Raw genomic sequence first — 26,681 nt, forward strand, 5'->3', positions numbered from 1 at the left:
TGTGGTGCCAAAGCTCGGAGGGAGCAGGAGCACTGGCTCATCCGTGCCCTTTGTTATTGGCAGGACTTCATTCAGGTTATTTGGGTGCCAATCCACAGCACCAGGCTCTTAATTGAACCAAGCCCTCAAGTAATTTGCTAACGTTAGCAGCAGAGCATTGGAATACATTGAATTCCCAAATCCCAGGACCTTGGGGAGACTCCAGAGCTGTAATTGTTGGAAAAGCCATCTGGAACCACGCTGCCTTGAGCTGTGCGTGGAAGCGAGCGGGTCAGGAGGAGGATCCGTGGGGATGCTCCAGGGGGAAAACATCTGGGGTTAGGAGCTAGTAACAACCTCGTGGGTGTATGGCTGGTGGTGCAGCCCTGGATGAGGAAAATTACATGAATAAAATCAACGCTCAGTGATGATTTCTTCTTCCCCCCCCCCCAGGCATTTCCGTACCAGCGTGGAGCCTCCGCCGGCGCGATGGGCGATCCCAGGTGGAGCCAGGTAGGCTGCGAGGGGTGACAGGTGCCCCCGGCACAACCTCAGTGCTCAGAGAGCCTGGGCAGTGACTGTCTAGGGGAGTCTGGAAGGCTTAATAGAGATGTCATAATTACAGGGAAGAATTACAGGGCGGCAATAAACGCCCAGAGAGGCGTCTCCCCACGGGTGGGAAGCGGGGCCCTTGCTGGTGCCTTGACACAGGTGCAGGGCCGGCGTGTGCGGCGATGCCCGGCAGACAGGGCCCTGCCCCGGCCTCTCCCGTAACGCCGTCAGGACGGACTCTGCTTGCACCTCGATTCACACCGAGCGCTCCTTGTCAGGATGGTACCCCTGGGTGCTGCTGCGCTGCCGCGGCACGGCGGCTCCAGGACCCCCCGGGGCCGCGCAGCCTGAGCGCTGCTGGGTGTCTGCTGGGAGGAGCGGGGCGGGCTGGGGTGCGGCTCTGCAGCCGGGCCCCGCTTATTAGAGAAGCTGCAGACACCCCCCTTTCCCCCCCCGGGCTCCGGCTCCGACCCGCTTCTCCCGACCGCCTTAGCGGGGCGAGGGGCTCCCCCCGCTCCGCCCCCCGGACGCGGGCTGGGGTGGGGGACACGCAGCCGGGCACCGCTCGCTCCGCGGCAGGAGGCAGGGCCGGGGGGGCTCCGGGCAGGGCAGAGCGGAGCGGCCCCCAGCGCCCCCCGCCCCGTCCCACGGGCGCTGCCCGGGCGGGGAAGGTGGGCTCGGGCGGGCGGAGCCGGGCGCGGGCGGCCCCTCCCCTCCCCGCTCCGCTCGCTATAGCTGCCGGCGGCGGCGCGGGCGGGCAGCTGCCGGCGGCGGCGGGGACCCGGCAGCAGCGGGACCCGGCCCCGGCCCCGCCGCCGGTGCGCGGCCATGAGGCGGGCGCCCGGCTCCGCGCTGCGGGCGGCGCTGCCGCTGCTGGGCGCCGCCGTCTCGCTGTGCGCAGGTAGGGCGAGCGGCACCGGGAGCGCGGCCGCGCCGGGACCCCCGCTCGTTCCTCGGGACCACCGTTCCGTCGGTCGTTCCCCGGGACCCCGGCGCTCCCCAGCCGCGCCCCCCCCCCCCCCCGCCCCGGGCCGTCCCCGTCCCTCGGGCCGCTAAGGAGCTTAACGCGGGCGAGTCCCTCCGGCCGGCGCCGCGGGGAAATAGGTCAGCGGCGCCCGCAGCGGGTCCCCCCGCCCCGGCTCCAGCGGGCGGCACGGCCGGGCCGGGGCCGCGGGTGCCCGGTGCTCCCGGGGCGGCGGCGAGAGGCTGCGGCGGGGCCGGCCCGGGCCGCGGAACGCCGCGCCTGGAGCGGGCTGTGCAGGTGCGAGCGGAGCATCCCGCATCTCCCGCCTGCATCCCGCGTCTCCCGACCGCATCCCGCCCCGCGCGCTCCGCGGCTGCTCCGCAATCCGGCAGTCGCCTCCCAGGCAAAGGCGGCGGCGCCCGAGCGATGCCTCCCCTCGCTCCGTCAGCTCGGATTTACCTTCCTCTCGGTGTTCCCAGCGAGCGGTTCTTGGCGCGATGCTCGTTCCGCTCCCGCAGCGGGGGGTGGGCTCCCCAGCCCGATCGGAGCCGCTCCAAGCGCTCCCGTCCCCCGTCGCGGTGGAGCAGCCGCAGCAGGGCTGGGCTCCTGCTCTTGCAAGTTCTTGGGTACGGCCCTGTACATCGCTAAGGCTTGGTTCGTGGTAAAACCTGACCTATCCAGGCTCACTCCTTGCTCATCTAGGTGGATGTGAGCCGCAGGACCAGGCAACCCCGTGCCCCTTTTCCCTGTCAGGCTTGAACTGAGCTGGGGCTTCACAGCACTGTGGCTGTTCCCGCTTCCCTCCGGAGACTGCTGCGCCCAGGAGTCGTGTTGGCTTTGATCATGGTTTATGTAGGACAGTCTTGTGCTGCTTTCTTCTCTTAACGTGTGACGGTGTCATCCTCTGCTTTTCTTACCCCATGAGCTGTCATTCCCGAGCCTGGCTCAGGTGCGACCTGTGTGCATATGGTCCAGGGTAGGCGGGCATCTTCTTTGCCCTCACAGCTCTTAGGGGGGCACCAAGAGGAGTTACAGGTACCTGGAAAGGGTCTTCAGGTCTCAATTGCTGTTTGGTGTCAAGTATTTAGCTGTGCATCTCTTAACGAACTCCTACCTCAGTCCTACCCCACCCATCTGATCGAGACACACGACCAAACACGCCCTGGTAAACTTCCCCCCGCCAGTCTGTCCCACACAAGTTTGAAGATGCTGTGCTGGGCAGCAGAGCTCTGTGAGGAGCCACCATCCTGTCTCTGTATTCAGGAATATTTCTAAGATTTAGAGGAAAAATATTTGCCGCTGCTAAAGGTGGGTCCTACTGTTTCCTCTCTGCTTACCCCTGCGGGTGCTCACCATTCCCTCTTCCCCAGCCCTGACTCTGCATCCCCTGTGTGGTATTCAAGGCTTTGGGTGCTCTTCTATGCTCTTCTGAGGGTTGTTTCTGGGAAGCAGGGAGCACTGGCTGTGCTGTGGCGTCTCTAAACAGACAGAGTGGAGGGTGGGTTGCAATAAGAAAAGTGTTATTGTGCAGGGTGCTGGCAGCACCCATTACTGTGCTGCAGTTCATGCTTCTGCAGAGAGCTTTTTGGCACATCCCGAGTTTGTCAGAGTTTATTTCCCCTCCCTGGGTGCATTTTAATCCCCAGGCACAGACCCGAGAGCCTGTGAGTTGTCCCCAGTGCACAGAGATGCCTCAGTGTCTGTTTAGAAATGGGAAGCAAACTGCTTGCTGTGGGGAATGGCTGTGTAGGGATGAAGGCATGGACACAGGGACACAGTGGGAAATGGGGATCCTGCGCCGTGAGCAGGGCTGTAGTCACACAGCTTCACCCCCTTGTCTTTGCCGTGCTGCACAGTGCCCTCATTGCTGAAGATACCCCACAGATCCCACCTGAATTCCTGTCACACTCTGTATTGCAGCACTTCCTATAGAGAGTAGGCTTAGAGTAAGAGTCCGAGGTACGTAGCATGCGTGGCCACGGCTGTGAGCCAGGCACTGCGTGTCCGGGTAACGTGTGTCGCTGGTGGGTCTGGAGAGCAGCACTGTGCAAGTGCATCTTCCTTCCAGCCTGATTGTTCAGTTCACTCAGTCCTTACTGAACAGCCTACGTGTTGTCAGGCACCAAAAGTGGTGTGTCCTTGGTACGAAGTACCTCCTGTAGCACAGCAGTTGTGCTTCATCCAGCAGTGGAATTCACTGCGATGTGGCAAGTGATCAGTGCAACGCTGTCCTCTCATTTCCCAGGGCCACTGAAGCTTTGTTTTCCTGGCTGTTAGTAAAAAGCTTTAATGAAGTGACACAGATGAGAGCTACAAGCACTGAACACCCTGGCTCCAGGAGCTGTCGGGTGTCTGCCTGTGATTCGCACAGGTAAAGACTGTGTGTGGGTGTGATTCAATCCTGCTTTTTTGGCGTAGGCTCTAGATCCTTACTGGGCACTCAGAAATAGTTATTCTTGGCTTTAATCTGGCCAGGGTATCTCTTAGGCTCTGAAAAGCACTGCAGGAATGGGAGCGGTGTGGACGGGAGTGAGCCGTGGGATGCACCTATGGACCCAGCTGGGTTTGTGTTGGGGTGTCTGCCGATGTCTGGCTGGAGTTTGGAGTTCTGGCACTGAGATGGCAGTGATCTTCCCTAAGAGCAGGGGTCTGGGATGGGATGCTGCAGCCTTGGAGCATCAGTTCATTTCCCTATTCTTCCCTGTACCGGGTGCTTGGAGGGGCAGGCTCGGGGCTTTTCTGTGCTTGTTTCTGTAGGGTAGAAATTCAGCTTCTGCCCAGCTGTGGAGGTTCTGATAACCTGGTAATTAACAAAGCGCCGCCGCGACAGCGCTGAGCTGCGGGCAGATGATGTTGAGGAGATACACTTGGCTAATAACTCCGTGCCAGCTCAGAAATGCAATTTCCCCTCTCGAGCCTCAAGTGCTGTTGGGCTCTGAATTACCCTGCGTCGTCTCTGGCTGTTACGCCGAGGACCCAGTCCTAATTGAAACCCAGGATGGATGCTTGGATTTAGATGCTGTGAATACCTGTGGAGGGGGACGTACCCTTCTGTCAAGCACCTTTGGACAGGGGCAGGTGAGTCTGGGCACATATAAGTCTCTCCAATGGGTGCTGGTGGGTTTGGTTGTGTCCTGTCCTGTCCCAAATGCTTTCGGCAGCGCTGCAGCCCCAGCGTCCCCGCAGACGCGTTGCTGCCGTGCTGAGGCGATAGGTGTAAGGCTGGTGCTGTGCCTTGCTGCGCTGGGTGGCTGTGCCTTGCTGCTGCTGGGAGCCTCGGGAATGCATTTTCCCTGAACACACAGTCTCTGGGAGTTAGGCTTTTCTTGCAGAGCAGTGTGGAAGGGACCTGTGGCGACGCTCCCATCTGGCTGCCGGCACCCAGCTGATGCTTCGTCTTTCTGCCCTCGATTCCTCTGGTGCTCGGTGGTGGCAAAAATGAGTAAGTAAAGTACACTAAAAACTCAATGTTTTCTTGATTAGCAGGAAGCTGATTCTTGGCAATGAGAGCAGCGCAGCGTTAGCAGAGCTGGTGTCCCTCTCGCTGTGGTACGCTTTGCCCCAGCACTACACTTTCGGTCTGGCACATGCAGGGACAGAACTGGCGGCAGTTAAGTCACAGGGGGGGTTTGTTAAGTCACAGGGGGTGTTTCTGATTCCCAAGTGCTGCTCTGGACTGCTCTGGCCTTCTGAACACTGTCATTCTGAGGCATTTGGATTTTCATTGAAAACCTGTGCGTTCCTTTCGCGGGGGAGCTGCAGTCAGCGGGAGGGGACGTGCGGCGACGTACGTCACTGTGGTTTCCTGAGTGTGAAGCACCTTGTCAGGCTGTTTTTGGGTGCTGAGTACACTCAGCTTTCAAAGCTGGGGACTCTTCTCTGTGCAAACCACCTTGGAGTCGGTACGTGCTGTCAGCACCGTTGTGCCGCAGCCAATGTACTTTGTACCCTCACCCTTGGGCTGGATCCCCCTCCAGCACCTTAGGACTGAGACCGGCAGATTCTTCCTCAGTGTTATTTGCACACTGTTTCACAAGACTCCTGTGTGCAGAGGGTTCTGCTGAACAGCCTAAGTTTCATGAAGCACAGCGCTTTGCAGGGCAGCACGCTGATCTGAAGGTAGCGAGAGATCCGCAAATGAGAGAAATCAGCTGCTTACTCCAGCAAAAATAATTGTGCTGGGGTTCATCGCCCTTCCCCTGCTTGGTTAATGCTGGTATGGCTGGTACCTGATCCTCAACATGATCTACAGGTTCCTTATAAACCTGTCCCATCTCCCCAGGAACTGCCTGTGAGGTGGAAGCGCCCCATTTCCGAATGCATGTCCAGTCGCCCTCACCATTGTCCTGTAACTCATCCTACTTCTGTGCCCTTGTGAAGGGGTGGCGGGAATTGGACCCGACAGCAGAGTTGGGTCTCCTGGCTATGGCCCCTTGGTGAGCTGGTGGGTGCCCCCTGGAGAGGCATGGTCGCCTGTTCCTGGTGGCGATGGGTAAGGTTGGGGTGCGTCCTGCACATGCACATCTGAACTGGGTTTTCTCCCGTATAATTTTGCGCCTCTCTGGCTCTTGATGCCTCAGCACGGCGAGGTTCCTGCGCAGCAATCTGAAGTCTCTCTGCTTTTGCTGTCCTGAGCGAGCCGTGCTGCTGTATTGTTGAGTCCCCGCTCTGGACGCTGGTGCACGCACACACGCACACACACACACACACGCACACGCACAGAGACACACACACACACACACACACACACACACTCGCACACACGCTTCTGTGTGGTGTCGCAGAAAACAGCCGCTCGCTGCAAGAGCTGATGGCTTCCCCTGCCTTTGATTCCCGCTGCTGCCAGAAAGTGGGCTGACCCCTGGTTAGGGCTGAGGCAGCTCTGCCTTATGGCACTGAAGTGCCTCTGCTGCGGTGGGGTATCAGCAGAGACAACCAGCCCAGACGCTGCCAGACCCATACCGGCCCTGCAGCACCGGTACTGGCGGCTCGCTGGTCTCTCCTGGCTCCAGCATGAGCAACTGACCAGACACTGGGAACAATAGTTTGTGGTCTCCTTTGAGGCCCCTTTTACAACAGTGAAGCTTTTGCCACCAGCACCCTCCTGAGAGCGATGTGAATGGGTTGGTTAGTGGGTTGGGGCCCCTGGGCAACAGCAGTGCTGCTGCTCGGCCGAGCTCCAAGTCTCTTAATTTGGGAATAAAATGAAGGTGTGTGTAGCAGTGCCCAATCCAGAAGGGCTGTGCAGACCCACTGAGGATGGAAACAACGCGGATGGTCAGCCTTCCTTCCCGGCAAGACTGTGGACGAATTTGCAGTTGCTGTAAGGCCACTTGGATGTGCTTCCCAATTTAATTCTGAAATGCTCCACTGCCTGTAGTCACAAGAGGAAGCTGCCAGCTATTGTAGGCAGCGCTGGATTATCGCTTGATGGAGGATTAATGCCTTCTTAATCTGTACAGTGAAACGTGGAACCGGTGTGGTTCCTAGGAGATAGCAAGCCTGGGCTTCCCCCCCATAGCTTTTAGTTGATTCTTTTAGTCCCATGGCATTAGTCATCTTATGCCAATTATATGCTCGATTCTTTCTATTTAACTTCTGTGGTTGCACTATACCTACCTACTTGGTTTAATTGTTAGCAGCTTTCATTAAGGTGGTGTCTGACCTCACGCTCTTCCCTCTGTTGTTCACGTGTGGTACTGTTCTCCTTTCTTAGTTATCTGGTGATTCACGTAGCTGAAGCTGAGACTTGGGGAAAAGCGGCTGGAAGCACAAAAGGAAAATAATCCTCTGTTGGCTTGTTGGGAATGGGGTGCTGGTGGGGATCTCCCTGCCATGCTTTGGCGGGGGGGTGGACTTGATGATCTCTTGAGGTCCCTTCCAGCCCCTGTGGTTCTGTGAAGTTAGGGGCACAGTGTGTTCGCCTCTGTGCTTTCTTACATTGCATTGAAGACTAGGGAAAATCCCAATCCCTTTTTCTGTAAGCAATGCCAGCAGCGTTCTGCTCTCAAGAGCCGGTCGTTCTATCCTCGATTCACAGTGGGTCTGGTACGTGGGCCCAAGCCTACTGCAGTAACGGCAGGGAAACCCTCGCAAACTGCCTAGGCCTCAAAAAGCACTGCGGGCAGGGAGCACCCATTCCCTGTGCGCTCTGCGACTGAAGGGTGCTCCTCATGTAGCTCTTGGCGCGTGAATCGGCAGCTCAGGCTTGGCGGTTGGGCCCTCCTTTGGTTCTCTGGGTCCTTGCTGAGGGGCTCCTGGGCTTCGGTGGGCAGAGGGCCTGGCTGTCCTCTGTGGGGCCTCATGTCTGTAACCGCCATCCCGGCCAGAGGGGACCCACGGTGCGTCCTCCCCCGGGCTGCGCAGCCAGTCGTGGTGGGATACCACGCTTGCCTTACGGGGTGCAGCCTCTGAAGGGGTGCGGTGCTTTGGGGGTCAGGTCAGACTGGGTAGTGACTGCTGGGGAGTTTGTTACAGGCTGGGCGAGCTGTCCCCGCTGGCAGCCACGTTCAGATGCCTCACACAGCTCTCTGAGGCCACGGCACGTTTCAGTCGTTCCCTTTCTCCTCATTTCTCAACCAGAGTGTGCAGGGTTGGAAGGGCAATGTTGGGCTTGAGCAAACGAAGGGCTCAATTCATTACTGGATTGGAGAGTGCCTCATTTGGAGACTTGGGGAGCAGGTTCTCCTCCCACCCCTTCGATCCTCTGCCCTTTAACTCCTTGTTCCATGGCTCCAGTGGCCGTGTCTGGGCTTCTCCCCGTGACAGGGCGCTGCTGGCAGCATTGCCAGGCTGGTCCCTGGGAACAGAGCTGGAGGAGTGCTGTGTGCCTTCCCCAGGGCGGGAATCAGCATTTCTTGCTCCATGTAGGGACCTGTGGAATTGCAGTCAATATTCTCCCTCCCTTCCTGCCAGAGTCAGACTGCTCAGGAGGGGAAGTGTGGCTCAAAGCTGGTGTTGGCTTGAGCAGTGAGAGATGTGGAAGATCTTCCGCTGTCATGCCACCAGCCCTCTGCTCTGTAAAGTGGGGGGAGTGGCTTGTCAGCTCCTGTGGGGCAGCAGTGGGGCCAGAGCACGCGCTGAGCAGACACGTGACGCAGCAGCGTGACGTACACTGCCAGCGATTGCAGGCTGCCAGCCTTTAGGAGGGAACAGGGGCAGGTTTTCCTATAAAAAGGAAGAGATCCGAGGGGGATGCTGCCCTGAGCAAAGCGGAGCAGAGTGAGATGTGCCCAGTGGGTCGGCACGGAGAAGGCACAAATCCCAGCGAGTCCCTGGGGATGTCAGTGGGGATGGTGCTATGGGCTGGGCAGCGGTTGAGTGGTTGTACCGGCATCTGCAAGGAGCTGTGTGCGTGGTGCAGATTGGGATGCAATGCTGGGTGAGAGCCGAGCGCCAGTGGGGTTTGCCATGGCCCCTGTTCAGCGGGATGGGGAGTGTGAGCGTGGATGCTCCCAGGGGCACATTCACGGGGGTCCCGGCTCTACTGAGGAGTGGCACCTGACACAGTACAGGGCTGGAGAGTTGGACTTCTGTGGTTGAATTTTGAGGTCATCTTTCTAACAGCACCTGGTTTGAGTTTCCTGTCTCTTCCTTTGCTGATCTTGCCTTCAAGTAGATGGGGTGATTCTTCCTGGGTAAGGTCTTGGAATTTGGCAGCATTCAGCCTTGGGTGAGCAATGGGTGAAGACATGACAGTGGGAAAATGTGAAACATGAGGCTGAAGGGGCAGGGAAAGTGGGGTTTGCCTCACGTAGGACCCCTCTGAATCTAGCTAGCAGCAGGGGTGCGTGAAGTCTTCATCCTGGCCCACCAGTGTGTTTCTCCTGGCTCTTGCAATGTCGGCTGCTTGACCTCTGCCACGCGTCACCCTGCAGCCCAGACCTGTTCCAGCCCAGCAAGGCTTGGCTTAGGGAAGCTTGGCCAGAGCTGATCTCGGACACGGGCTGGCACAGGGCTGTTAGAGGGGACAGAGAGCAGAGAAACCTCTGCCCAGTGCTGCCACCCGGCATTTCCCCTGCCCCAGCACCGGGTGTGCTGCTGAGCAGGGAGAGCACAAAGCCTTGGCCGAGGGACGGGGAAGAGTCTGGTGGAGCCAGGACTGAGGTGGTGCTGGGGGGGTGGTGCTCAGCCTTTTGTAAAGGAGCGATTGAAGAAGGCAGCAGCTCGAGTGTGGCTGGGCAAACACATGGGAAGAGGGTTTTTAGGATGCTTTTGAGTGCAGACAAGGTTTTCTTCGTGTGCTTTCCCACCTCTTCCAAACCCAACTTAGTGTGCCCATCGGAAGTTTGTGTGCCAGCTACCACAAAGAAAATCAACTCTATCCCAGCCCAAACCAGCGTGTCACTGAGCTCCCAGGATGTGACTCCTGGCAGCTCAGTGTCTCCGAAGGACAGGAGAGGATGCTTGTGAAGCCATCTTGGTCTGCAGGGGCAGGAAAGTGCTCTAGAAGTGTTGACTTCAAGATGTTCCTTTTCCTGCTGCTCCCAGCTTGTCATCGGAGGGGGGCAGATGCTTTTGCTTTCAGAGCAATAGTAGTGTGCTTGGATTGTATTGAGAATTTTGACCTCAAATTTTAAACTTCTGTTGTTCTTTGCACAATGGCTTCTTGCAGAAACAGCTCTGGGGCTGGTTCCCAAGCCTCTGAACTTGCGGGTGTGGGCACTGGATTGGAGAAGTCAGTCTTGAGCGATGTACTCAGAATGAGTAGGAAAAACAGGGTGAGGATCTTGCTGTCAGTGACGTCGAAAGGCAGAAGGACACCCAGTACAGTGGTCTCTGAACACAATAGGAAGCCCCAGTCTTTGAGTGGTTACAGCTCTTGTTTTCCCCTGATCAAGCTGCCCATCAGACCACACACTGGCATCACAGCTCCTACCAGCCCCGTGGCGGTGCAGGGCCCCTTTCACTCTGGAAACAGTGGCTCAGTGGGCTTGCAGAGCCCCACAGCCAACCTTTCTCCCCCTGTGCTCACGGTGTGCCCTTGGAGCTGTTCAGGACTCCGTGGCATCGCAGATCAGCTCCTCTCAAGCAATCTGCAAACTGCCGGAACGTGGATAAACCTATCAGACACCTGCTGTGGATAACACCACAAAGACCATTTCCCATTTTAGCTTTAGGCGATGAGAAAGGGGGGAAAAAACAGCCTCCTGACGTGTCCGAAGCGCCCAGGCGCTTGCGACAATCTTGTATTCATTTCCTCCTGTAATGCTTTTGTTTTGCAGCCCTGGCGATGATGTGTCTGTTTTTCTCCTGCTAGATCTCTTCTTGATGTGGATCTGACTGAGCCTTGCTCCTGGCGTGTCTTCCAGGGCGGTGGTAATGTCTTTAAGGGAGAGATTCACCTGTTTTGTGGCTGCGTGACTGATGGTGCTCGCTCGCCGCGCCGCGGGGAAGGCGCAGCAGACAGACAGGGCTGTGGTTCCTGGCGTACCCTGTACCCAGGATAAACACCGACATATGGTGCCAAGGAAGTTTGTTGTGGCCCGAGCTGCAGATAAACACTGCAAGCTGTTACTTCAGGAGATTGCTGCGAGGAAAACAAATAGCACCACAAGAGCAGGAATCAGATCTGTGCTGACGTCTGTCAGGACTCCTCTGCTCCTCCTGAGATGCTGAGACGAGCCCCTGCTGTTCCTGCCACGTGGTCAGTGGTGCTGCGGTCATCGACACATCCCTCCTCAGCCATGGGTGTGGGACACCCCTGCTCCCAAGGGAACAGAATGGCTTTATGGATAAAATTCCTTCTTTTTTTACTTTAAATACTCCAAATACTCTAACTCCTTTAAGTAGAGCAGTGTTCAGTCTCATGGAGCTATAACCGACATAGGAAGGTGTACAGAACGCATTTCGGGGACCTTCTGGTGGGATAAGAACCATTTAAGTCCAAAAGTGGAAGAGATCGATTCTCTGTGCTCTAAAATGAGGGGCTTTCAGCAGCCATCAGATCAAGTGCAGTTAAGGACGCGTTTCCTGTAGAAATTGCCTTCAGCCTGAGGGTGAGATGTCTCAGTTACTGTATTGCTGCTCGTGTGGGTTAAACTTGGCATGAAGCAGGTGAAAATGGTTTGTCAAGAAGCAGGTGAGGAAAACAAGGCAGGCAGAAGAATTTATTGTGGGCATTGGGAGTTTCACTGGGGTGATCTGGCCTCAGCTTCCCCCTCCTCTTCCAAGGAAGAGTCATGAAAGCCTGGAGAACGCAGTGGTTATTAGAGGTGTTTCTATTGCTTTGGTAGAACACAAAGGTGTGGTTAAAATCACACAAAGCCGGGTGGGTATCGGTGTGTCTCAGAGCGCATCGCCTCGCAGGACGGGGCAGGGACTGTCCGTGGCTGCCCCGTCTGTCTGTGGGGTGGAGGCTGCTGCGTGCTGGAACTTCTCCTCTTGGCACTTCTCAGGCTCGTTGTGCCAACCCAGTTGGCTCTGGCAGGTGGGGGCACAGTGGAGCAGGGCTGAGTGCTGGCTGCATTTCGGGACAGCAGCAGCAGTGGTGGTTTAGAATCCACTGTGCAGAGAACGTAGCTGTGTCTGGACACCCATCTTGAAATGGAGCCTGTGCCCACATGCTTGTCCCAAGCGTTGTTGGTGGGAGCTGGGGTACAGACCCGGAGGCCCCCCACCGCCTGCCCATCTGGGCACGGGGTGCTCCCATGGGAACAGCCTCTCAGACACTCAGCCCTCTCCTCCACACAGACGGAGCCCAGGCCTGGGGACCGCACAGTGCGAGGACCTGTCCATTGCGCTGCGGGGGCTGTCGGGGGGCTGCCTCCCTCCTGCAGCCCAGGAGCCTGTCCAGTGGCGTGGGGCCTGCACTGGCGTCCTGTCCAGTGCTTGCCATGAGCCAGCCAGCCTTCCCAGCAGCAGGGCCTGCTGTGCGGGGGTCTGCCTGCCCGCTGGGGGTCTGCCTGCCTGCTGGGGGTCTGCCTGCCCACCAGGGTCTTCTCACGACAGCTGGGAACCTGTCTCTTTCAGGGCTGAAGTGCGTGTGCCAGCTGTGCGAGCACACCAACTTCACCTGCCAGACGGAGGGCGCCTGCTGGGCCTCGGTCATGCTGACCAACGGGCGGGAGGAGGTGATCAAGTCCTGTGTCTCCCTCCCCGAGCTCAACGCCCAGGTCTTCTGCCACAGCTCCAAGAACATCACCAAGACCGAGTGCTGCTACACCGACTTCTGCAACAACATCACCCTCCGCCTGCCCGTGGGTAAGTGCCATGTGCACCCTGGCTTGGGAGCGCAGAGGTACCGTGCGGGGGATGCGGCCCTGGGACCCAGCTCCCTGGGATTTAGAGGTGGCTGTGAAACAGCAGCTCATTTCCCCCTGACTGGTTCCAGAGGGGGAAGCTGAACAGCAGCTCTGGTGAAAAGTGAATCCCTTGCAGCACCCGAATGTATTTGTTGGGGTCCCATGAGGGGATGAAGAGTCTGAAGGGAGCGGGCTTGTACCCTCACCGGCTTTATGTGTTGGAATTTCTAAGGGAGTTTGTGATTTGAATTGGCGTTAGTCTCTTTGTTGGGAGGGTGTTATCCACAGGGTGTAGATCTGCAACCTGTAGCTGCTGTGAGCTCACAGGTGTGAGCGGCTGAGACCCTTTACCTGGTGCTTCACAAGGAAATCGTGGAGACCTGGCACTGGCTGATGTCCTACAGCCTCGCACATCCCTGTGCATGATTCATCCGACCTGCTTTGGGTGGCTTTGGTAGGGCTCGGGCATGAGAGCATTGGGAGGAAGGGGCTTAGCTGCCTCCAACCTCAGGCTGTCAGGTTCCTTTGGGCAGCTGGTAAGCAGCTTCTGTCAGTGTGACATCGCTGTCATTGATTCTCACACAGCAGGGGCCGGAAAGTGTGAGATTCCCGGTCCAGATCAGCGGGAGGAGGAAGATTTGCCCTTCTAGGAGCAATAGGTATCACACAGCTGGTGCAGTGCTGGGCTCTGACAGGCTGGAAGTTGTGTAATGAAGTTGATGCTGTGCTTTTTTTAAAATCAATATTTATGCTATTTTTAGATTGAATTATTTAACTGTTCTTCCCGAGATGTGTGCCTCATCCAGCCTTTTCTGAAAGAGCAGCCAGTGTACTGCTTTATGGGATGGCAGCTTTTTATGTGCCTACACCAGTGAGAAGTGTTATAGGTAAGGAAGATGCGAGTGAATACCCAGTTACAGTTGTAGCTTGTGTTTGAGGTGCTGTCACAGAATAGTGAGCAGGATTCAGGGGGCTGTTTCTGGGAGCCCTTGCTGTATCACGTAGAGTACAGCGGAGAGGCTGGGGGAGCGGCTCTGGTAGTCTGGGGACCGTTGTCTCCTGGTGCAGGGATGCTGGGTGCTGCTGGAGCAGGGGCTGTTCCCACCCCTCCCCATCGGAGCCAGCCTGGCTGGGGCCCGGCACCTGGGGGGCTCTGTGCCCTCACACCTGATCTCACCTGTCGCATGGGGCAGGACTAAGGATTAATTAAGTATTTTTCTTTCAGTCGACACAGAGGGAGGTGTGGATAGTGGTCATGCTCCAGGAACGTAGCAGTGAAATACCAGGGGTTCAGGGTTTTTTTTTTCCCCAAGTTGAGATGCAGGAGCCTGGGGAGAAAGCTGCTATTTATAGAGGAGCAGTGGAGGCATGTCTGCTGTCCTGCTGCTCAACGGAGAGTTGCAAAACATCTGGTCTCATATTTCAGGACCAGAGACAATGACTTCATGTTCAGCCTGAGCCCTTTGCTCCAAACATGTGGGGAATTGGTGTTACTCGAAAATCCAGCGGTGCCCACGCTGTTTGCTCTCTGGCCTCTCTGACAGCCCTTCCTCACACGATGTGTACTGCAGGAGCGCGCCGTGGGGTCCGAGCACAGATCCAGCTCCTGTGGGGGCAGGAGCTGGGCAGCAGAAGCTGGGCAGCAGGAGCTGGGCAGCAGAAGCTGGGCTGTCCCGGCTGCTCCTTGGCACGGTGTGCTTGCCACACCAGCAGCAGGCTGTGCTGTGGGGAGAGATGGTTTGAGTGCCATCACCTCAGCCACCTTCATGGGTGCATTCCCATGCTTAGGAAGCTGCTGTTCCTAAACTGAGGTTTTAGGTGGCTCCCTGCTCAGCTTGCTGGGGTTTTGGGCTTCTGTGGCACTTGGAAATCCCGATCCAGACCTTGGGTTTGTCTCAGGTGGAGGCAGCACAGCCTGTAACCAGCTCTGCAACTTGGAGGCAGTTGGAGGTTGAGGAATTAGTCCATTTATCTCACCGACACCGTGAGCACTTTGTTTTCCACCACTGAGCACAGGCTGGGCCAGGACTCGCAGCCAGGACTCGCTGTGCTTGGACCCAGACGGGATTGCTTGGCCCAGAGCTCTGTGTGTGATGTCACCTCTTCCTGACGTGTGCCACTGTGTGTTATCTGGCTTCTCCCATCTCAGTGGTCCTTGCCAGCTGTGGTGGTAGCCACACCAGCTGCTGGAACTGGTTATTAATGCCTGACTTGGCACGTGGGCTTGCTGGGCTTTGAGCGATCCCTGCTTTGTAAGGCCAGCCCACCTCCACCACCCTCTAAGCAGTGATAATATGTGCAGTTTAACACTTGGTACAGACACCCCGGTGTGGAAGAGCCCTCCCTCCCTCCATCCATCCCCACCATGCAGGGTCCAGTTTGTAAGTAGAGCACGTAGACACAAACAGCTTGCTTCTAGGCAGGAGTGAATCTCCCAGAGGAGGAGAAGCCTTGAGAAGACCCGGCGTGGTGGACAGCCCTGCCAGGCGAGGAAGGAACTTCAGGCAGCCCTTCCCTCCTGGCCACGGCGGCTGTGGGGACACCGGCCCATCCTTCAGCTCCTCTGTGTGCTGACCTGCTTCGGTAACCACAGGGGCTTGTGTTGTAACTGTATCAAGAGTGACTGGGAGAGGGTCAGAGGGCTCGGAGCGAGAGCATCTGCGGGGGCAGAAAGCAGCGTGTTCTCTGCCTGTGCCTGAATTTCCTGGGTGGAACTGCAGATGGCAATGCGTGCCTCAGTCGGTGGCACGGCTCTGGGGCTGCAGCGAGGAGAGGTGGCTCTCGGTCAAGTTGTTTTTACGAGGTCTGAACAGACTCATCTTCAAGGGCAGGTGCAACCTGGATGGTTGTGCTCTGTGCTCTTGGTGGTGGTGGGGAGTCATCGCAGTGTCCTGCGGTAGCAGGTGCTGTGTTTCAAGGTGTTTGCAGTAGTTTGTGCTTTTCTGTGTTACTCTGACTTTGGTTCCAGGCTCCTGGTGTCTCACCTGGGCTGCTTCCCACCCCAACAGCTGGCTTGTGCTGACCTTCTGTGCTGCAGGGATGCTGAGGCAGGGCTGCAGGAACATCCTGTGTGCCGCTTCCTCGAGGAAGTGTGTGCTTCCCTCTCTGGAGGAGAAATCGCCTCTGCACCGCAGCGTGCAGCGGGCTCTTTTGAGAAGCTGCTAATAAGATCTGGAAGACTTCTTCCAGCTGAAGACTTATGTCACACACGAGTTTCAGACCATACTTCAGGTCCAGGAGACAGTGCTTGTGGCGTCTGCCCCCAGCTTGCTGGTGAGCAGGATGTACCCCACTCACCAGCCTGTTTGCAGATGACAGACTTTGCTTGCAGCCCTGGGGCAGGTACTGGAGCTTCTTATAGCCCAGTACTTACATTTGGATATGGTGGTGGGTGATGTTTGCCCCCAAGGAGAGTAAGTGCAGGCTGGGGAAGCTGTTTCCCACCCTGCAGAGGCAGCCTTTGAGCTGGAGCCCGAAGGACCAGGTGCTTTACATTTGTCTGTGTGTAGGCGTGTGGGACAGTGCATGCTGCTACTCACTGCAGCCTCCACACGCCCAGTGATGCTGGATGCTAAATCCCCATCCTCACCAATGCTGAAAGTGGGGTGGAGGGGTGGGGTGTGGAGGTGTCACCAGGCCCTGGGCGCTCTGCCCAGGCTGCTTTCAGAGGCTGGCCAAAGGCAATGTCAGCTTCTCCGAGAGGAACCATGGGGGTGTGTTTGGGGGGACAGCCTCACATCCCTGAGTCAGTGGGGAACAGCAAAGGATTCTCTGGTTTTGGGGTTTTTCCTTCAAAGGTACCTCAGTCCTTCCAGCAAAGGCAGCAGCACGTGGCACCTGCAGCCTCCTCTCTGCTCCGGCTCGGTGACCCGGCACAGCGTCTCCTCCAGAACTCCAGATAAAAACCATACAAGTTCTGTTCTGGATTTGCATAATGGAAAATGAGTCAGAGGAGGAAGGAGGCTTTATGCAAGAAGATTAAGCTAATAGTGGGATTAGAAAAGTGTATAGTAAGTAATTTGCCAGCTCTCTTCTTTATTCCTACTGCCCAAACAGTACAAAGGCACAAATGGCCCTTGTGTCACCCGCAGTGGCACATGCTGGGATGAGAGAAAGGGAAAGTTAATAGAATTCCTAAGGCAGAAATCCCTTGAGTATGCTCACAGTGCCAGGAGAGACGGATGGTTCCAATTAGCCTGCTTGTTGGGCTGGAGTCTCATATTTTGATGGGTTTTTTAATATTATCCCTAGGTTTTTGCATAACAAATAATTACTCATCATTTACCTGTTTGAGAAATGCCTTAAAGGCGTTAAAGCCCTTTTAGGAGAGTGATCCCCATGGATATGTTGCTATTAAAGAAGTCAGGCACTGCACTACCAGAAGTTTTTCAATGTATTAATGCAGAGAGTGAGAAAAATCACTCAGTAACTCTGTGAATAACCCCCAGAGTTTGCATATACCTTGTAAGGGAAATTGCTGGAATCCTTTTTGGACCTTGAGGGTTAGGGTTAGGGGTGGGGGGCAGGCTGTGCCACAGGGCAAGGCTCAGCCCCCCCCCCCCCCCCCCATCTCCTGTTCCCTGGGATGGAAAGGATGGGAAGGTCTCACTTTGTTTGCCCAGCACGGACTCAGTCTGAGAGCAGCGTTAGAAGGAAGGTCTGGGCTGGGAACGAAGGGGCAAAACACACTTCTCACCAAAATGTTAGTGATGGACAAAAGGAGGAGAAATACAAAAGAAGAGGAGGGGAAATGTTTCTAGATATTGTTTCTGTGCCCTGTGCAGGTGCTGCTGGAGCTCAGCAGCTGGTATCGGCACGTCGTGTTACGCTGTGGCAGCAGAAACAGAGGCTTGGCTCAGCTGGCTGCTTTCTGGCTGGGGGTTTGGGGGTTGGTGGGGCTTTCTGATGAAGAGCATACGCTTGGGTACTGAGGCACAGCACAGCCAGGCTGATGGAGGTCAGGACTCTCTGAAAGCAGGGGTAGCCGCCTGTGACCGACCTCCGTCTGGACCTGGTGCCTTCCAGCCTGCCAAGCCTGGTCAGGGGTTCTGGAGAAGATGTGGGTGCAGGGACCCATGAGAAGTGCTTCTGTCCTGGGACAGCCGGCCTGAACACATCAGCTTCTCAGTTACTGCCATCCTCTTTCTGCCTGTCAGGATGTCAGCTCTCTGTGACCCAGAACATAGGCTGTCAGCTGGGGTTGTGGTGGTACCAAGCTGCTCAGAGACCGAAATAACTGCAGGAGCATCACCAAACCTCTGTCCTCTGCGTGTTGGTGCAGTTCAGTGCTGCACAGCCAGTGCGGTTCCTGGGATAATCCCCAGCACGAATCTCCTGAGCTCTCAGCACAACCCCTGTGCCCAGGGCTCCAGCCTGCCGTGGTGCTGTGCGGAGGTCTCATTCTGCAAATATTTCACATACCTCTGTCCATCTTGGCCATTCCAGCCTTGAGTGCTCTGGAGGGATCAGCAGGAACCCAGCCGTGCAAGGAGAGGGCAGGGAGGGGGAAGCTGCAGCTCAGGAAAGGTGCCTGCTCATCTCCAAGCTGTATCCCCGGTGGGTCTGCTTCAACTTCAGGACGCTCTAGCAGCCCTTTCCCAGCCGATGGCTGAATGTCCTGGGGTGGTGACAGGGCCTCTAGTCATGGTGAAAGCTGGAGAAACTTAATTTTATGTTCTCATGCAAACTGTGCTGGAAGTATTCTGAGCAGAGCCCCCGTTAGATGCAATACAGGTTCTTACTGCACCAGAAATAATACACATTTATTTCCCCAGGCAGCTTAGGACCTTGGACCTGCATGGGTAGGGGCTTCTAGAGGTCTTAAGGTGGCCATTGTGTGTTAAAAGTGAGGCAGACGCTGTGTGTGGAATGTCTTTTCCATCAGAGGGAAAACGATCCTTCCTTTCCATGTCCCTCTGTCCTCACTGTTTACACAACCCAGTTCGGCCGCGTTGGGAAATCGCTGAGCGCTGCCAGATGTGCTCCGGCCATGGCAGCGCGTCTTCAGCTGCTGCTCCTGCTCAGGGAGGCGCTGAGGAGCGCCTTTGAAACCGGATTGCAAAACGCCCTGGTGACTGGCGCTGGCTGGGGCTGGGGTCAGGCAGCCACCAGAGGGGTCCTCTGCTTGCCCAAGGAGGGAGCGTTGCACAACCCCTGCAAACATTGCACACTCGGCGGGGTCGCCTGGAGTACCGCTCGTGCCGTGCCTGGCGCGTGCTCTGCACGTGTGGCGTGTTCTGCATGCGTGCCGTCTGTCACTGCGGGGTGGCTTGTGCCAGGGACGCCGGGGCCGTGGGCTGCAAGCCCAGAGCGGTGCCGTCTGCGGTGCCGTCTGCGGTGCCGTCTGCGGTGCCGGCTGTGGTGCCGGCTGCGGTGACAGCTGCGGTGCCGGCTGCAGTGCCGGCTGTGGTGCCAGCTGCGGCGCCGGTTGTGGTGTTGGTTGTGGTGCCAGTTGTAGTGCCAGCTGCAGTGCCGGTTGTGGTGCCGGTTGTGGTGCTGGCTGCAGTGCCAGTTGTGGTGCCGGTTGTAGTGCCAGCTGCGGTGCCGGCTGCGGTGCCGGTTGTGGTGTTGGTTGTGGTGCCAGTTGTGGTGCCGGCTGCGGTGCCGGCTGTGGTGCCGATTGTGGCGCCAGTTGTAGTGCCAGCTGCGGTGCCGGTTGTGGTGCCGGTTGTGGTGCTGGCTGCGGTGCCGGTTGCGGTGCTGGCTGCTGGGGAACTCTCTGCCCTGTGGAAACATAACTGAAACCACCCAGGACATCACTGCCCAGGACATCGCTGCGCACCGGTTAACAAGGGGGAGCTGCAAGGAGGACTCCAGCTTTGTCCTCTCACAAACCTGCCAGACAGCCCTTGAGCATCCTGTCAGGTCTGTTAAGGAGCAGCCTGTGGGCAAGGCAGAAAAACTTTGTTTCCAGAAGGGTCTGAAGCGTGTGCTGGGAACAGACATGGGCCCTTCGGCTGTCCCGGCTTCGGGCTCTCCTCTCCGTTACAGCGTGTAGTGCTGACACGTAACGGGGAGAGGAGGAAGGAGCCAGGTACCTCTGGGCAGGGTGGCTTGGCACAGCCCCTCGGGGCAGCACTTCTGCTGTATGTTAGTGGGAGGAAGTCACTGACGATGTGACTCCAGGGCTGGGTTACCCTGGAGATGCTGGTATCAGCGTACAGGGCTTGGCAGCTGCCCCGGGGGATGGGGGCTGAGGGCTGACTTTGCAGGGCTGGCGTTTGCCACTCTGAAATCATCCATAGCCCTCAGGTCCCGTGCTTGGTACGGGTGGCTCTGAGTGCTGAGGGGTCGGTTTGGGCTGTGTCCCTGCTTTGGTTTAGTTTTTTGGGCCGGGTGTGTTGGTTGGTTTGGTTTGGTTTAAGCTTGTTTGAAGTTTGGGGCCGTTAAGGGATTTGTGGGCATGTGCAAGTAAACACCTCAGTAACGTCTTCCTGCAGCTTCTTGGTTTTCTACCCCTGTGGTTTTAAAATGGAAAATGATGTAGGACATACTGCTTCTTGACCCTGGTGAACGCAGCCTTGTGAGCATGGGCTCTGAAAAACAGCCTGTCTCTGAGGTCCTTCGAAGGCCTCCTTTGCCAGAGCTTTGTCTTCCCATATGTGCTGCACCTCGAGTGCTGGGTCCAGTTCTGGGCTCCTCAGCATCAGAAGGACATTGAGGTCCTGGAGTGAGTCCAGAGAAGGGCAACCAGGCTGGGGAAGGGGCTGGAGGGCAAATCCTCTGAGGAGCAGCTGAGGGAGCTGGGGGTGTTGAGCCTGGAGAAGAGGAGGCTGAGGGGAGACCTTCTCCCCACCTCCCCTGCCCTGCCAGGAGGGTGCAGAGAGGTGGGCGATGGTCTCTGCAGCCAGGGGACAGGAGATGGGCCAAGGGGCAATGGGCTCAAGCTGCCCCAGGGCAGGGTCAGCTCAGCTGGGAGGGCAAAGTTCTTCCCTGGCAGAGTTGTGGGGCTGTGGCACAGGCTGCCCAGGGAGGGGCTGAGTCCCCAGCCCTGGGGGTGTTTAACAGAGGGGAGATGAGGTGCTCAGGGATCTGGTTTGGCTTAGGACAGGAATGGTTGGACTTGATCTTTAAAGGTCTGTTCAACCTTGTGACTCTGATTCTGTGAAATCGCTTTTGCCCTGGGTTTGTCTTTGGCTGGGACAGTGTGCTGGGAAATCTCCCCACAGTGCTTGACAGCGTGGAAGGCCCCGTGCCCTCTGGTGAGGTGGCTCCCACTGGACATGGATGGCCCGTGTGCAGGGCTGCCTCCCACACCGTGGTGTGTGAAGCACAGCGTGGGGTCTGTCGGGGGGTGGGGGTCTCGTCTCGGTCAGGCTCCCTAGTGAGCTGGCCCCGTCTCTCATCGTCAGCAGCGACCAGCAGGCTGCAGATGAACGACAGTTTGCTAACAGCAGGTGAAACCATGTGCTCTGTTGGGTCCCTGCCGTGGTTTGGGGGCTAAAGTTGGGAGGGAGTGCTCCTTGGGTGCGTGCTGTGCGTGGTGCTGAGCGCTGGGCTGGGAGCAGCTGGCGGCTGCGGTGCTGAGTGTCCACATCTGCCCGGGTGTCAGGACAGACGAAGCGGGACTGTCCCCCTGGGAGAGACCCTGCGGGGAGGGTGGGCTGTCAGCGTGTCAGCCTTTCCCGGGGCTGTCCTGGTGACAGGCACAGTGACACCTTACTGCCAGCCACATGTCAGCAAACATCTCCACTAGTGATGTCTCACTGCTGGTGGGGCGGCCCGTCTGAGGGTGGTGCTCAGCGGGGTCGCAGTGCTCACCTGAGCCCAGGTGCCCACGGAAGGGTGTGGGGGGACACTCCATAGCACCCAGAAACGTGGTGTCTCGCTGCTGCCTGGCCTGGTCAGGGCGGCTCTGGGGAGTCACCAAGCCTGAACGTGGTGTCTGCTCTGCCACCCCCCCACTCACTGTCCCTTCCCTCGCACCCCGCTCTCCCTTCCCTCCCACCCCGCTCTCCCTTCCCTCCCACCCCGCTCTCCCTTCCCTCCCACCCTGCTCTCCCTTCCCTCCCACCCTGCTCTCCCTTCCCTCCCACCCTGCTCTCCCTTCCCTCCCACCCCGCTCTCCCTTCCCTCCCACCCCGCTCTCCCTTCCCTCCCACCCCGCTCTCCCTTGTGTCTTCCTCAAGCATCCGAGTCACCCGGCAAAGCCAGCGCGGGACCCGTGGTGCTGGCGGTGACGGTGGCGGTGCCGGTCTGCGTCCTGTCCCTCGCCGCGGTGCTGGTGGCATGCAGCTGCCAGGGCCGGCGCTGTGCCCGCGGCAGGGCGAAGCAGCCCAACGTGGAGGAGCCGCTCTCCGAGTGCAACCTGGTGAACTCCGGGAAGACGCTGAAGGATCTCATCTACGACATGACGACCTCCGGCTCCGGCTCTGGTACGTGGCGGCTGCCTGGCTGCCCTGCCCACCCCCCCGGTGTGGCCCAGGGGTGAATGAGCCGCCTCGCTCATAGGGCGATGAAGAATGTTGGCTGCTGGGCAGAGGGTGCGAGTGGGGGCTTATCTCAGAGGCTCTTGCACCTCAGGTTCTGTGTCAAGGCAGGCTTGGCCCCACCTTGGGGCAGCAGCAGGGCCTCCTGGACAGGCTTGGCACTGCCTTGGGGCAGCAGCAGGGCCTCCTTGGCTCTTTTTCTGTTGAATTACAAAAGTTTGATCCTTTGTCGGATGGGAGAGCTCAGAAAGCTGGTGGAGAGGTTGGAGGTTGCTGGCTGACGTGTGTAATGAAAGGTGCTGAATGGGCAGGATGCTGCTCCTGACATTTTGATAGTGGAGCCAGAAGAATGTGACTTCAGATTCTTGTTTGGAGCAGAACACCAGCCTTTTCCACATGTCCCAGTGCCTGACAGCCTCTCTGCAGTAGTGTCTCCATTCCTACTGAGAACTTGTCAGGGATGTCCCAAAATGAGGTGGGACTGGGGAAGCTCCATCGTCAGGGCAGTGGCACGTCGGTGTGCAAAGCCAGCTTTCTGTACCTGGGAATTTTATTTACTGGAAAAAGAGCGATCCCATTCACTTTCACTTCTAAGGGATAAAGGTATAAACGGTGCTTGGATCAATTTTCTTGTGTTCTGTGAAGTATGAGCACTTTTGGGGTGAATTTACCGTATTTCCCTAAGGTTGTATCACAGGTCAAACGAGCTGACTCTGCTTTGCCCCCCCCACAGTCATACCCACTCTTCACCCCCCTGAGCTAGCCGTGGGGCATCCTTGTGCTGAGCCCCACATCACCGCTGCCGTCTGGTCCCAATGCAGCCCAAGGGGGGTTCTCCCCGCTCTGCCTGGGGCAGCTCTGGGGTTTGCTGGGGGCAGGACGAGCCCCGGTACCGGCAGCAGCACCGCAGGCAGCGAGGGCTCTGTTGAGGAACCCGGAGGGAAAGGTTGAATCCATTTGAATAATGGATTAAAGCTGGAGGAGGGAATGGTGAGAGGAGAGATTGGGGGGAAGCTCTTTGCAGAGAGAGTGGTGAGGGGCTGGAAGGGGCTGCCCAGAGAGGGGGTGGGTGCCCCATCCCTGGGGGTGTTCAGGGCCAGGTTGGCTGGGGCCCTGGGCAACCTTGTGTAGCTCCAGGCCTGGAGGTTGGTGTCCCTGCCTGTGGCAGGGGGTTGGAGCTCTGGGACCCTTGGGGTCCCTCCCAACCCAGACCAGGCTGGGATTCTATGATTCTAAGCTGACATCAAACTGTTCTGGGTTGTTTGGTATTTTCCTCACTGATTATTTTGCTGTGGTAAAAGCAAGGCTGTCTAGGCTTAGAAACAGATAGATAGATTTATTTTAAGTCCCGAGTCACGCGGTGTCACGCCGGATCAGACAGGGGCCTGTGGCTCACAAAGCGAAACGAAACTGCAGTGACAATTCGTTTGTTCTTCCTGCAAACCTGAGCCAGAGCTCCTCAGCCAGAGCTCCTCAGCCAGAGCTCCTCAGCTCGCTGGCTGCAAAACAACCTGCAGCCCACATCAGACTGCACGAAGTGCTTTGGGTCTGCTTTCTTACATTGCTGTTTGGGGATTTGAGGGTTTCTGTAGAGTTTGGGAAAGGTACATGTGTCACACGGGTCTGACAGCGCGCTGGAAAAGAGACCTGTGTGCTGAGGAGGGTGGGAGGGGAAGGGGGGGGGCTGGCTTTGGGCAGGGCTGGTGAAGCAGAGCAGGGGCTGAAGCCCCTGAATGCTGCGAGGATGCAGCAGGTGATGCCCAGCATGGGACTGGTGGGTCTGAACTTCAGCCCTGGCTTTTGCCAGTGCCAATAGCTGCAGCTGGGCTAGGTACACATTGGCCACAGCCAGTCCTTTCTCACACAGCAGCAAAGCAGGGCGGATTGTTGGGGTTTTCAGGCCTCTGGTGTGTCCGTCCCTTATCCAGAGGGTAGGTAACTCCTGCCCTGACCCAGACTGCCTCACAGCTCTTGCAGGACAGCAGTGTCCGGAGCACAGAGCGTCCAGCTGTGGCATTTACAGGTCACCACTGAACTCTTTCACAAACCCCCCTGTCTCCCTCTGAAACCAGGTCTGCCTCTGCTTGTACAAAGAACCATCGCGAGGACTATTGTGCTGCAGGAGATCGTGGGGAAGGGCCGTTTCGGCGAGGTCTGGCGTGGAAAATGGTGTGGGGAGGACGTGGCTGTGAAGATCTTCTCCTCCAGAGACGAGCGGTCCTGGTTTCGGGAGGCAGAGATTTATCAGACGGTTATGCTGAGACACGAGAACATCCTGGGCTTCATTGCTGCTGACAACAAGGGTACGTGTGGGAAACTTGTCCCTGAATTGCTTCCTCTGCCCCCGCTCCCATCCGGAGCAGCACTGTGACCCTCAGGCTGTGCAGAGCTCCTCCCTGGGGCAGCAGCCGGCAGATCGGTTCCTTTGCATGTCTGAGTCAGCCGTGAAATGGGGAAGGTTTGGTTAAATTGGTAATAAAGCTGGATGTCTTGTTTCTTGCGGGTAGATAACGGGACGTGGACTCAGCTCTGGCTTGTCTCCGAGTACCACGAGCAGGGGTCCCTGTTCGACTACCTGAACAGGGGCACGGTGACGGTGGAGGGCATGGTGAAGCTGGCGCTGTCGGTGGCCAGCGGCCTGGCACACCTCCACATGGAGATCGTCGGCACACAAGGCAAGAGCTTCCTCCCTTCTCCTCCAGGGATTTCAGGGGAGCTTTGGTGGAAACATCTGTGGGGATGTGGCACAGTCACAGGTTCACACCCCCGGGAACGCAGTTAGTGTGTGCTGGGCAAACAGAGGGGCTGAGTGTCCTGCTCCTGCTTCCACTGTCCACATCTCCTTCCACGTCTTTCATGGATGTCTGTGGGAGCAGCTCTGTGAATGGGGAGCGCTAATGAAGGACTTTCTAAATTAATTTGGAGCATGAACTTACCTGCCTGTGGCAGGGGGTTTTGAGCTCTGTGATCCTTGGGGTCCCTTCCAACCCAGCCCAACCTGGGATTCTATGAAAGGGCATAGTGACAAGGGTGGATAGAAATGGGTGTGCTTCCCTGCTCGTGCCAGTGAATCCCCTCCTGCTGTTACCAAACCGGCACGCTGTCTGTGCACAGGCAAGCCGGCGATCGCACACCGGGACCTGAAATCCAAAAACATCCTGGTGAAGAGGAACGAGAGCTGCGCCATCGCCGACCTGGGGCTGGCGGTGAAGCACGACTCGGTGCTCAACACCATCGACATTCCCCAGAACCCCAGGGTGGGGACCCGCAGGTGGGTGAGGACGGGTGCCCGCCCAGCTGCCCCACAGGGACGGCATCACACAGCCCCTCCTCGGCCCCCTCCCCCTTTGGTGAGTCCCCCATGGCTTGTGGTGTCTGTTGAGTGCCATGGCAGACCCAAGCCCTCCTTGCCCAAAGGTGTTGCCCTGGCTTGAGACAGAGCTCACCACCCCTCCTGGGCCACAGCCCCATGTCAAAAGGGGTTTCCCTTTTCCCTTGTGCCCAGTCAGGGGCTGCCTCCCATGCAGCTGCCCTCTGTTGGGCGAGCCCCTGGCAAAGTGCCCTTTGTGTGCTCCAAAGGTATATGGCTCCTGAGATCCTTGATGACATGATGAACATGAACATCTTCGAGTCCTTCAAGCGAGCAGACATTTACTCCCTTGGGCTGGTGTACTGGGAGATAGCCCGGAGGTGCTCCGTTGGAGGTGAGGTCTGCAGCCTTTTTATTTTGCAGTACAGACTGTTTTTGCCTTAAACAAACCAGGAGTGTTTTTGCCTTAAACAAACCAGGAGTGTTTACCTTACGAGGCATTTACCTTGGCAGTACATGGAAGTGTGTGGTAGGGCAGCCGTTCATGGTGCCCCCACGTTCCTCTGATCCCTCAGTGCCTGTAAAGACAACCTGTTTATTTGGATTCCGTGTAACTGACCCAGTGCACCCTCCCCAGGGATCACTGAGGAGTACCAGTTGCCTTACTATGACGTCGTGCCTTCCGATCCCTCGATAGAAGACATGAGAAGGGTGGTTTGTGAGCAGAAGCTCCGGCCCAATATTCCCAACCAGTGGCAGAGCTGTGAGGTAAAAGCGTTTCTCCTGTTCATTGCAAAGTGCATCCAAAGGAAGACAGAGCCTCCCAGTGAGACAAAGGGGACGCACTGGGTGGCCTCTCCTGAGCCAAAGAGTGTTTTGGGTGCCTGGCTCTGCTTCAGCTCCCGGGTCGATTCAGGGAGCCGTCGTTGCGCCACGCGCAGCACCCTCTCCGGTACAGGTGTTAATTCATATCACCGCTGCCAGGCGGCTGTATTTTATCTTCTTACTGCACTGAATAATTAAGCAGCAGGAGGTGATGGGTTTACTCCTGACCTGCTCTTTCCCTTTCTGGTTCGCAGGCGCTGCGAGTAATGGGCAGGATAATGCGGGAGTGCTGGCACGCCAACGGCGCCGCGCGCCTCACCGCCCTGCGCGTCAAGAAGACCATCTCGCAGCTCTGTGTGCAGGAGGACTCCAAAGCCTGA

The 26,681-nt window shown here is 57.4% G+C and overlaps 1 protein-coding gene across 1 annotated transcript; it reads left to right on the forward strand.

Moving 5' to 3' along the window:
* Positions 1-1,359: 1,359 nt before the first annotated feature.
* On the forward strand, positions 1,360-26,681 carry ACVR1C (activin A receptor type 1C; the record flags this gene model as incomplete). Its single annotated transcript, XM_084264918.1, has 9 exons — positions 1,360-1,432; positions 12,467-12,697; positions 21,867-22,112; positions 24,239-24,469; positions 24,674-24,841; positions 25,281-25,437; positions 25,746-25,870; positions 26,114-26,244; positions 26,556-26,681. The coding sequence occupies 9 exons, from the start codon at positions 1,360-1,362 to the stop codon at positions 26,679-26,681; spliced, it is 1,488 nt and encodes a 495-aa protein (XP_084121044.1).

Source organism: Gallinula chloropus, assembly GCF_964237585.1.
Source record: "Gallinula chloropus genome assembly, chromosome: 5".
In the NCBI taxonomy this organism is placed as follows: Eukaryota; Metazoa; Chordata; class Aves; order Gruiformes; family Rallidae; genus Gallinula; species Gallinula chloropus.